The sequence below is a fragment of the Aplidium turbinatum genome, chromosome 5 (assembly GCF_918807975.1).
Source record: "Aplidium turbinatum chromosome 5, kaAplTurb1.1, whole genome shotgun sequence".
NCBI lineage: Eukaryota > Metazoa > Chordata > Ascidiacea > Aplousobranchia > Polyclinidae > Aplidium > Aplidium turbinatum.
Genome location: NC_137476.1, coordinates 10,010,640 through 10,022,357, shown reverse-complemented (window position 1 = coordinate 10,022,357; position 11,718 = coordinate 10,010,640). Strand labels below are relative to the sequence as shown.

Sequence of the window (11,718 nt, the reverse complement as noted above, 5' to 3'; positions counted from 1 at the left end):
GTCGTTGTGTTGTATTGAGTTTGTTCAAAACATTGCATGTTTACAGTATTGTTCGAATTAATTAAAACTGTCAAGAAAAAAGGCTGAATTTGTGTATATTTGGTTTATTGCGATAATTTAATAGATGTGTAATTGTATATAGTTTAATACCTAATGTGACACTTTTTCTTTCAATATTGCACGAACACGGTTTGGCATGGGTTCAATTAGTTTTTTTTGCACTTTTCTGCTATTTTTGGGATCCGATACCACACCTGAATGATGGCCTCCATGAGCTTCCATATGGTGGTGCAGTGCTTCTTGCATAATCGTTCCTTGATTATTCTCCACAAATTTTCGATAGGATTTAATTACGCAAAATTGCTAGGCCGATCTAACACAGTAATCTTGTAAATAAATACAAGCAGATGACAGAACTGTATTGTTTTTCACTGTCTTCTATTGTATTGCATCTGCAATATATGCTAGTTTAAGTTGTCACAACAGGTGCAAAATAAAATAATTTTTATTCAAATGGCAAATCTGGCAATGGTAGTCTTAACTTGATTTAGTCTTTGAAAGTTGTATCCATTTTCAGTAGGTCAGCAAGTGATGTAATTTTCTACAGAGACAATTTAATGCAACATAAGTTTGTAGTTTTTTGAAAAGTTTATACGTTGTTTGGAAATAAGCTGTAGCAATGCCTTTACCAACTTTGGGAATATTCAATTCTGCACAAATGTCTGTAAGTTTCAAAAAAGTCTTTGTGAGATTAGATACCTAATGTTGGATACCGTATCTTAATAATAATAACTGCTAGGCTAACTATAGTTGGTGACATGCTTTTTCATAAAGTTAGGCAAATACCTTAAATGGCATTTTTTAAATTGTTTATTGAATAACTGCGTGGATTAATATTGCTTAAAGATGAATAGTGGGTTTTTGATACAACTGCTCTAGTCTTGTAACATTTTTCATGAAATCTCAGTATTAAATTACCCAAATTTTATTATTTTTAAGAGTATTCTTATTCAAGACGAGGTGGATGATTTTGCATGATTGTTAAGCGAAATAAACAACACATCTGTATATCCAATTGGGCAAAAATGTTAGTAGCACTGCTAAATGCTACATATGTATTATGTAACTGTAACAATTACCTTGTAGAATGTATTCTACAATATGGTACCTTGATTTTATTTCTGAAGTAAACACAATTTTTAGAATGTTGAACCAATGCAAATTGATGCTGATCCAGAAGAGGGAGTGGGAGGAGACGACCAACATGTGGAGAGCAACTTTATTGTTGAGAATCCAACTCTTGTATGCTGTGCCTCACCTTTTATCTTACGTTGTTCAACAAAATGTTTCTTGCTGAATTGCCACAAGGCTTAATTACCGATAAATAGGATCACACTGATTTTTTATAGAATTCCATAAATAAAAGATATCATATATGTAACTTTAATACTCGACACATATCCGTATTACCATATTAAAGCTTAACTTCATGTTAAAAATTCGAAGGTACCGGTAGATGTTCCATTTATGTTTCAACATGGAGTGTTCAACTAAAATCACATCTACAACAGGATTGTTAACATTTTACAGGATCTGGACTCATACGTTGCGGGATATTCAGGAATCATGCAGATAGAGCGACTTATGTTTGTGGCGGACCATGCCCCTGCTCTGCGAATCGATGCATTGAGGTGCAGACTTCTTGTTCAATGATAGTATTTGATTTGATAATCTCACTTTACAAACTTCTTTAATGACTTATTTTTATGTTTTGTTGCAAAACGTATCTCTTGTGACAAGTTTTTGATGTGTTTGTTTGATTAGTTTGCACAAAGAATTAGCAGACACACATACTTAATTTCATCATTATTTCCTTGTGATTGCTCCCGGAAAACATTGTTAATATGTTTCAATAGAATTATTTGTTGAGGTTTTATGCAATTTCTATCTGCAGTCTCTTCAACTGCAAGCTTAAGTTTGGTCACCTAGAAGTTTTTATTTTTTCTTATCGTGTGAATTCATTCTGCAGTGACTAAGCATCTTCTTCATGTAAACCATGGGTCTCAAACTCAAATTGCCCTGAGAACCAAATGAATACTGCATGCGGAATACCATATATTTGAGTACGGTACCGTATATTTGAGACCCTTGATTTAAACAAATCTTAGTACCTGTCACGGTTTCTTTCTATCTCTTACCAAGAAAGAGACTTGGAAAGGTTCAATGACGTAGTTTAATGGGATATTACCGAAAGGCAGTTAATATTTAAATGTCGAATAGTTCTACTAGTGAAATGATATATGAAAATTCTTGAAGGACTTTAACAAACGGCTCAACATAGCTTCTCATGTATATAATATAACTTTAATTTCGATCACAATTTATATCAGCACCAACTCTCATCTACTTGTATTCGATTACTTCAACTCTCAATCAACAATAATCTTTGCACCAACTACCAATCCACAACTCATAACACAACTCTCATAATAATCATAAAGCAAATTACACCACTATTTAATACTGATAGCAGGTTGTTTGGTCTAGTGACTTCGAGGAGGTTACATAATGTTACAGAACTCATTGTTCTGTCAAGTTGCATTACACGTAAACAAGCAAGTTAAAGAAGCTTCTAGATTTGCACGTAACAGTAGAATGTTCTTGAAATACGTCACATGATAAAGATTTTGCAATCAGAGGTTACTACAGGTCAGTAGCCGATAATAACATATCGCACAAGAATTCCACCATTAAAACAACACGTTCGGTCAAGATATACATACAAAGTAGCCCGTCGCGAGGCCTTGTACATTGATAGTGACAGTACCTTACATATATGTCACGTCTTTTTTGACAGTTAACTGCACCAACAAAAGGTGGATGTCATCCGTTAATGAGGTTTCCAACTACCTTTCAATCCCTTCATAAATGATTCTTTTACTCTCTTTGTTTCAACTAGAATGGCTGTGACTCACGTGAAGAAAACTTTCAACGTTGCATATTATGAAGAGATACACAAGAAGCTAGTGGCAGCTATCAGGTCAAATTTCATATCATTTGCTATTATTGATGTTGTTTTCAGTGCTAAATAAATTAAAATACATGACACTTGAATGAAACAGTATTCGACACTTAGTCATGTTTACTTAAGTATTTCAAAACTTTATACTTGAGAAAGATAGCTTTTCAAAAATCTTAAGTATTTCAGTCACGTAACGTTTACTTTCATTTTGATCTGTTAGATCCGAATCATCCTTACCTGACGCTATGGCTGGCATTGTCAATCAACTCCCTTCAGAAGACACACAGTGGATCGAACAAACTCGAAAACATGCTTCAAACTTGCTTGAAAAACTTGATATTGACTTAAAAAATTACAAGAGCAATTCTATCAAAGAAAGCATTAGGTGAAAAGTTGTGCAGTTTCTACTTATATTAGTGTTTTGAAGTTAATCTGGACTTTTTCTGGTTTAAAATCGGCCTCAGTGTTTAAAGTTACAATAACAATTTAAACAATTTTTAGGTACGTTTTTGGGTGGAATGTAAGACATAATGCTAGAGTTTTTTTGGCAAGGCCGGTTTTAAAATTGTTGCTTGTCATGTCGCAAGGTTTGACAGTTTCGATAATAATATATAGAAGCGGCAGAATTGGCCCTTGCTATTGCTGTTAAATAGTAGCCTATGTTTGTAGCCCAGTAGTCGTAGGGACATCTCAGCTGTCTTTACACCAGAGTTGTACTTGTATGTTATCGCACTCAGATAAGGAGGCACGATATAACTTCTTCAAGAGATAATGTTATGATCACCATAATCATAAATGACATCAACAATAGCCGCATTATTCTTCATTTCGTGGAAGGTGGGCTTGATTTGTGCTCTACATCAGGGCTTCTCAAACTTTTTTGTTCTGCGACCCCATTTTGAAAAATATATTTCTATGCGACCCCATTATGCCCAGTAAACATTTTTCCTTGGCCCAACGTTGGCTGATGGTTGTTCGGGTTGGCTGAGGGTAGTGTTGTTTTGCCAACTTTTGAAATATTTTAATTGAAGATACCTTCGAAGAATTGTTTAAGTTTGCTTCATGGTATTCCTTTTACAATTGTAATGAGACAATGAAAATGCAAAAAACTTAGAATTAGGAAGTCGTTCTTGCCAATGTTGGTGTGCAGTTGTACAGAACGTTGGGCCAACGTCATTATTTGCGGGCGAACTACGGTAACCCCTCAATTTTTTACGTTGGCCCAAAGATTTTAAAATAAGTTGGCCCAACTGCGACGAATGGTGCAAGATACGTTGGGTCAACGGAGGAGCACTATTTTACCAACTGTCACACCAGGTTGGGCCCAGGTACAATGCTTGCTGGGTGGGGACATCCACGTTAATGACATTAAAACGGGGTTAGTTATTTTGTCTCAATTTGTTTTCTTAGTGCTTCCATTGTTAGCACATGAATTTACGGAACCTAACCACTGATCCATAGTCAATTAATCTTGTAACTGCTTTAAACTCTAGTCTAGGTTCCTTCAGAAACTAGTTGCTAAGCTGCTCTGAAATCATAATGCGAGCGGTAAGGTTACTTTTGGTCAGCACGTTACAGCAATGATAGCGTAACAATGCATCAATTGTTACGATTGGCAATATTTTATCGTTCGACATTTCACACCGACTGTTGCGGTCAATTGACATCATGGCAAGACTACAACCTACCGGCACTAGACTAAATTAAACTATTTCATTACGACCCCAAAGTTTCATTACGCGACCCCATTTGGGGTCGCGACCCATAGTTTGAGAAGCCCTGCTCTACATGACGACACAAAGTCATGATGGCAGCCTATAGTATATATACACTATAATTATAATACAGTATATTCCCGGTCAGCAAATCAGTTTTTTTACAGTGGTTCAATGTCTGCAGACATTTTACATTGGTATGACGTCTATAGACGTTGGTGATTGTGATCAAAACATCCATGGTTGTTGAGATGAATACTCGACTCTAGAGCATCTTCTCCAACCTCCATTGATCACGATCTTTTTTCCCTACACTATCTCCTACCCAGACAGCCAATCAACCGTTTTTCACATTCAGCTGCAGACGTTAATTCAATGTGAAAAGCGGTTGATTTGCTGTCTGGCTGTGATAGCCTTACCATTGAACAAACCGACGATGAGTGGGGAACAAACCGACGATGGATTATGATGATGATGATGATTGAGAAATCTTTATTAAAATTGCAGAAGAGGTTTTGATGATCTTGGCAGCCATTACCTGAAGATGGGCAATTTAAATGGCGCCCTCAAATGCTACAGTCGAGCAAGAGATTATTGTACATCGGCAAAACACATTGTCAATATGTGTCTCAACGTCATAAAGGTTAGTCTCTGTTTAGCAATGATCAATGGTTGCAGGAGAGGTTGTGCTATAATATCTTTGTGCCAGTGTCACTGCAATATAAAGATTCTTTGTTTTTTTAGGTTTGTGTGTACCTTGGTAATTGGTCTCATGTGATCACCTACGTCAACAAAGCAGAGGCTACAGGCGAACAGAATGACAAAGATAAAGAAAACCATCACTTGGCCACCTTCACTAAGTTGAAGTAATTGCTTTGCAAAGCTTTGCGTTTAAAGTTTAACATTGTATTTGTGCTGCTAAATATGTCTTTTAAATAAGTAGGCTATCACTGCTTCATTATTGCCATCTTGCTGACTGGTGCTCTTTGGTGCTGTGGCACCCGACTTTTGCTTAATTTGCACAATAATGCGAGCGACCATTAAAGCCAGCCTCACTGCATTACGGGTATTGGCCGCGTCAGTGGTAATGAGTTCTTTATCTACTTTCACTCTTCCATTTTAGATGCGCGGCCGGTTTGGCACAACTTGCTACTGGGAAGTACAGGGCTGCCGCGAAGAACTTCCTCCAAGCATCGATTGATCATTGTGATTTTCCGGAGGTGTGCAGCAACCTTGTACAGTGTCAATAGTAAAAATGCGCTAAATGAAAGTATGATCATCATTATTCAGTCATGCCACTGCTGGAAGATGAAAGTAGGATTAGGATTAATTGAATCACGATCATATAGCCACATTATATCGATGCAGTTTTTAAAAGAAACTCAAATTCAGAGAAAATTTATGAACCACGGTTGCACTTAGCTTACTGTGGCTGAAGCGAACTTTTCTGAAGTTATTTGCAAATATCCAGCAGTTATTTCAGTGAATAGACGTCTGTATTCTGCTTCTAACACCAACAGATAAACAAACGGCACACTTTACTTTTACATGCCGTTTCTATGTTGTAAAAGTGTGTCAGAGGAACTTTTTTGCAAAAAGCCGAGAACTTTTTTCCTTCACCGTTCATACAAAGTTCTACTATTTACATTGCAGTTGATGTCCCCAAGCAACGTGGCAATATACGGAAGCTTGTGTGCTCTGGCCACCTTCACAAGACAAGAACTTCAAAGCCAGGTCATCACCAGCAGGTAGCGTAACTTGACCAAGGCTCGGTGTGTTTTCAACGGAACACCGGCCTACTTATATTTTGTGAAAGACTGACTCAGGATGCAGCATGAGTGCTACGTATATTGTGCGCTCACAGCAACAGGTCAATAGCTATTGAACACTAGAGATGATTGAGCACACCGACAAGGCGATGTGGTGCAGCAGTTCAACATGGGGCTATAAAATCTGATTCCGATCTCACATTGAATTGTCTTCCACAAGAAATAGACCAATCTGTCGGTAAAGGTCAAGGTGTCGATATTGCATGTCACAACGATCATTTAGATCGCCATGATACTGATCTCATAAAACTGCCGACTATCCTTAATTCTGGTGAGCTTTGTCCCATGTGGAAGGTCTGCTTTACATTGTTTGTTCACATTTTTTTTTTCAGTTCTTTCAAGCTCTTGTTGGAATTAGAGCCAACCGTCCGAGAAATTGTCTTTGCATTCTACAAGTCCCAGTATGGTCGCTGCTTGACTTTACTTCAGCAAGGAAGAGACAACTCGCTCCTTGACATGTATTTGTCTCCTCATGTTGACAAACTCTACGCACAGATTAGATGCAAAGCCTTGATCCAGGTAGAAGACTCGGAGTTAACTGATACATTTTTTTATTATTTAATTAAATTTGTTTGCAAAGCAAAACCGATGTGAATCATTATCCGAAATTCCTTGCTGCGTTCTCTTTTAACTGCTTGGTCCGTGGTAGTAGCGAAATGCTTCCAAATGGCTTTATTTAATGGATTTTTGTCGTGTTGGTAGAGCTAGAGGCTTTACCAGTACATCAGTATTCGTCAGTTGTGATGTCTTCAGTCGTGTCGTCATATGCCATGGCGTGAACAGCTATGCCGTCATTAACGGTGACGTCACTACTCACTAGTTTAGTTCTTCAACAACATTTGTTTTTAATATTTAGGTTTGAAGTATTGTATTTCGAGAAGCCAGTATTTTCGGGGTTGTATTATTGTGAAACCTTGATTACCATTTTATTTCTTTTGCTATCAAAAATTTTCGTGGCTTATAGCAGCACTGAATGAAACCACAATGCAAAATAATATTACCTGGATGAATTTAGTATTTCAGCCCTTACAAACTGGCGGATATGTACAAGATGGCGCATGCCTTCAACTGCACCGTCAACGAACTGGAGGATGAACTGATGCCCCTCATACTGGATGGACAAATTCAAGCCAGGATCGACTCACAAAATAAGGTGGTGCATTAAGACAACAAAAATATATTTTTTTGCGTTGATTCTACATCCTGCCGACGTTAAACCGATGTAAAAAGGGTTTTATTAAATGTAAAAATGACTATAAGTTGCTATACCTGTTTAATTTAAACATTAAAACAAAAAACGCTAGATATTTTTCAAAATAAGACATAAATCTATGCAAAAGCTATGTTTAAAAAATAAAACTAATTCCGTATTTCAACAGGTTCTTCATGCTCGTGAGATTGACCATAGAAGTTTAACGTTTGCCAAGACCCTGTTTGCCGGAAAAGAATACATTCATCGAACCAGAGCCCTTATTCTACGCAACGCAGTCATAAAAAATAACTTATCAGTGCAAGTAGGTGATTTTCCTGTTTCTAAATACATCGTATGTTGAATCGCGTAGATCAGGGGTATCCAAAGTCGTGAGAGAATGATGAAAATGCCATTGAATGGAGTCAGTAAGCAGCATGATTTCATTCCTGTACGAGTGGCTGTACAGAAGCCGATTAGAGGACCAATAGACATTAGTTTACCTTTTACTTGTCCCAATTACTTTGTCTAAACTCTTGTACGTTCTAAGGCATCTAGCAAGTCGATTACATTGGAAACAAGTGCTGCCATTTGCCTGTTTAAGAAATTGTATACTGCACAACTATCCAACAGCATCCCTAGCGTTTGAATAACATTTGAATCGGTTAATGGAAACCCTGCTGAAACACAATCTGATATCATTCTTCCACTTAAACGTTGTGTTTCAGCAGAGTTTCCGTTTACAAATATCATTTATGCTGTTCAAACTACGGCGAAGCGGTCAGTTATAGCTAAAACATAACATCAACTATCATCGTTCTATCACACAAACTTAAATGAAAGCACACCTAATTTTATATTTAACGTCACTATCTTTCCACTGGCTGCTCGTACATCTGGCAACGGTCACATTCCGTGACCATATTCTGTGCAGTAAGTGTCTGTTTGTTGTCAGTTCTGTCCATGTGCATTTGTCGTGGTTTCCGTATATTCATCGCATGCCAGTCTGCATGAAATAAACGATGAAAGTAAAAGAGTTGGTTATTAGTCCACTCCCCAGACAACAAAATCTGTCATTTTGACATTGATTCGACGAAAATTAGAAAATTGCAATTTCTCATCGTCCTGCCACTCAGTGAAAGTGCTCAGTACTCGGCTGCAGTTGCGAAGGAAATATTGGTTAATTGTGCTAAGTGCACACCATTTTAAACATGATAGTTTTAACTTTGTGTTCCGGTTAAAAATGTCATCGTGTTTTTGCAAAGCGTTTCTATATAGTAGGCTAGTCACTTAAACAATTTCCAGTAAAATCCCAATTGCAGCACCGACACCCCCAACCAACCAGAAGCTGCGCTGTTCGTGACGTCATCAAGGTTGTGTTTCCAGGAAGAGCAAAGAAAAAACGAAAACATTGATTAAATTAAGTCAACGTTTCCCCGTCACTTGAGTGTCGTAGAAGGTTAGGGCGGTAGCAGTCATTTCGATGACATGAGTTCGATTCCCACCCCTGCCATTACTCTTTTTCTTCTGTAACTAGCAAAGCTCAAAGCAAGAACCAACTCTCTGGTAGAGTGCTAAAAGGATTACAATTGGACGGTAGCCACTTAAACATGTTTTGATTGCTTAGCGGTGTCGTTGCTGCAATTGAAATCTCACTGGAAATTAACATGTTTAAAAGTGGCTATCCTAAACTGTTGCACATCGCACAATTATTTTCAACATGAAGCTGAGTTGTCGAATTTCTGTATCATCTGGTGCTTTTTGGTTGACATTTAAACTATTCAAACTTTGTTTTTCAGATAACCTCAGGTGTACTATTCCTAGCCTGAATCTTTATCAACTTATTAATATTATGCAGTCTGGAAAACGAAAAAGGCTTCACGTTACATGCCTTATTTTATTACGTTGCGTACTTACGTTACTTGGTTAAGTGACGTGCTTTTTTGTCACGTCCCGTACGGTATTTTCGATTTAAAGAACTTCTTTCTTTCTTGCAGCCTGCATCAAACAAAGACTTTGATTCTTCTTCGGGGTTTGGGAACAGATGACCGAGTTGGTTGACCGCGCTTAAAAACGCTGCTGTGAAAATTTTCCGCTAAATATGATCATCCCTTCCTGCTGGTTTAGCAGCCCCCTCAAGTGTCGTTGCAACACGGACTGCATCCAGATTCGACCTTGTTATAGTTTTTGCTTTTCATTTTACTTCTGATATCGCGGTAGCTTTTTGTACTTGAAGTATGGGCTGTTGCATAACTCCATCGTGTTTAATACGCGAATGCCACATAAATGGATGTTTCTAATCTATTAATACACAACCAGGGTGTGGCCGATTAGTTATAAGTTCTCTAAATGTCTTGGATTAGTTAATGTTTCAATTCCTTATTGTAATTTTTGATACAACCCTCCAATCCAAGTGTGCGAATTTTCCGCGTCTTTGTGAAGTGGCTATGTTAGACACTTAAGGAATTGTTCGTTAGACAAGACTTGTGCAGAGGCGTCTACAACATCGTCAGGAAACTAACTTTTCATCATTTCTGAACTAATCTATTTCGTAAGATATTCCCTCTGTTGAAGCGCTGTAAAGCGTGACCGTATGCCGTTAGACTTCTCGTGCATTTCAATGATTGTGCATGTTTCTTCTGTTGTGTGACTTGTTGTGATACGATAATATGGTCATTGGTCAATGTGTACAAGAGTTTCCTATAGTATGTTGTTGTCATCATATGAGCTGCAAATGTCTTTGTTTAAACACCAAGACAAATAGGTGCACTGTAAGCCTTTTCTACACTTCATCACAACTGATTCCAACAACATCCACGCTGGGTATTCGTATATCGACGGTCGAAAACAATAAAGTCGTAAGTGCATTTTTACACTTTGGAGTAAAAGGCCAAAAAAACAATTTTCTTTTTTAAATTTCGTTAATGCTTTTACTTTGAGCATTAATATCTGTAACTATAGTAGTAGATAGCCCTAAGTGCATAGGTTTTGAAAATGCAAAAAAGGGAATTTCTCAAAATGTCACTTACGAGTTTCTTGTTTTCGACCGTCGATATGATCAGAAGAAAATGCCAATTTTGCTTTGAGCAATCGTGGAAGCCAATGTTGAACTGGTTGCTAGCATGACAATACGGAAAGACTCGCAGTAATTTTCATCCCCTCTTTTAAAATAATAAGATTAATGACACGGAGAGTGGAAAATGAACATTCAATAATGACTGGGGAACGAACACAGTGGGAGTGCAAAAGATCTGAGAACGCTTATCCTAAACGGTATTCGCCAATGGCTCTAAATATCGATCTCAACAGATTCAGTAATTAACTTGTTTGTCAATCCGTATCTGCAATCTACATATTACCGAGTTCATGCGTGGGTAGACCATAGTGGCAGCATCTGTTTTGATGTCGTGTCTCTGTTCCACTCTTAGTTTCACGCTATTTTGCTTTGCATTGACGTGTTATGCTTGAAGCTCAACATAATGTCTAGTTTCATCAGTTGAAAGTATTTTTGCATAATTTAATAGAAAATTACGTGGAAGAAACATTTCATGTAGATGCTCGTCGCAATTTTTCTCGTTTTTTTTTTTTGTTTAATTCATTTTTTCGGAATTCAACTTTTACCGACAAAAATATAAGTCTGGCGAATGACATGCTATGTGTGTTCAAACGTAAGTTGGCGAATTTCAATGGAACCAATCTTTGTATCCATCTTCAGGCATGCCATCCATGTGAAAGGTGCCATGGCTGAAAAAAATGAGATGAAGAAGAAGGGTAGGCCTACCCCCCGCCCTTATAACTCAGTTGGTTAAGCGCCTGACTTTACAAACTAAGAAACTTTCAAAGAAACAAACAAAGATCAAGCGGCACTGGTTCGACTCCCGCGGTGTGCGCTTGACTTTGAGCAACGCATTTCAAGGACAGCTCTCTATTGAAGGGCACATACGAAACTTCACTCTGTCAAAT

The 11,718-nt window shown here is 37.6% G+C and overlaps 1 protein-coding gene across 1 annotated transcript; it reads left to right on the top strand.

Moving 5' to 3' along the window:
- Window positions 1–583: 583 nt before the first annotated feature.
- LOC145769919 (COP9 signalosome complex subunit 1-like) lies at window positions 584–11,403 on the top strand. The gene is made up of 13 exons (XM_082581469.1): window positions 584–724; window positions 1,204–1,302; window positions 1,591–1,691; window positions 2,960–3,040; window positions 3,243–3,407; window positions 5,245–5,380; window positions 5,482–5,603; window positions 5,861–5,957; window positions 6,391–6,485; window positions 6,899–7,085; window positions 7,582–7,719; window positions 7,946–8,080; window positions 9,753–11,403. The coding sequence occupies exons 1-13, from the start codon at window positions 680–682 to the stop codon at window positions 9,801–9,803; spliced, it is 1,452 nt and encodes a 483-aa protein (XP_082437595.1). The 5' UTR covers window positions 584–679; the 3' UTR covers window positions 9,804–11,403.
- Window positions 11,404–11,718: the final 315 nt, after the last annotated feature.

Excerpts from the sequence above, each read along its gene's own strand:
- LOC145769919 (XM_082581469.1), top strand. The coding sequence starts at position 680 with ATGCCTTTACCAACTTTGGGAATATTCAATTCTGCACAAATGTCT. Across the intron at positions 1,303-1,590 it reads TTGTTGAGAATCCAACTCTT|GATCTGGACTCATACGTTGC; the intron begins GTATGCTGTGCC and ends AACATTTTACAG. Across the intron at positions 5,604-5,860 it reads GCCACCTTCACTAAGTTGAA|ATGCGCGGCCGGTTTGGCAC; the intron begins GTAATTGCTTTG and ends CTTCCATTTTAG.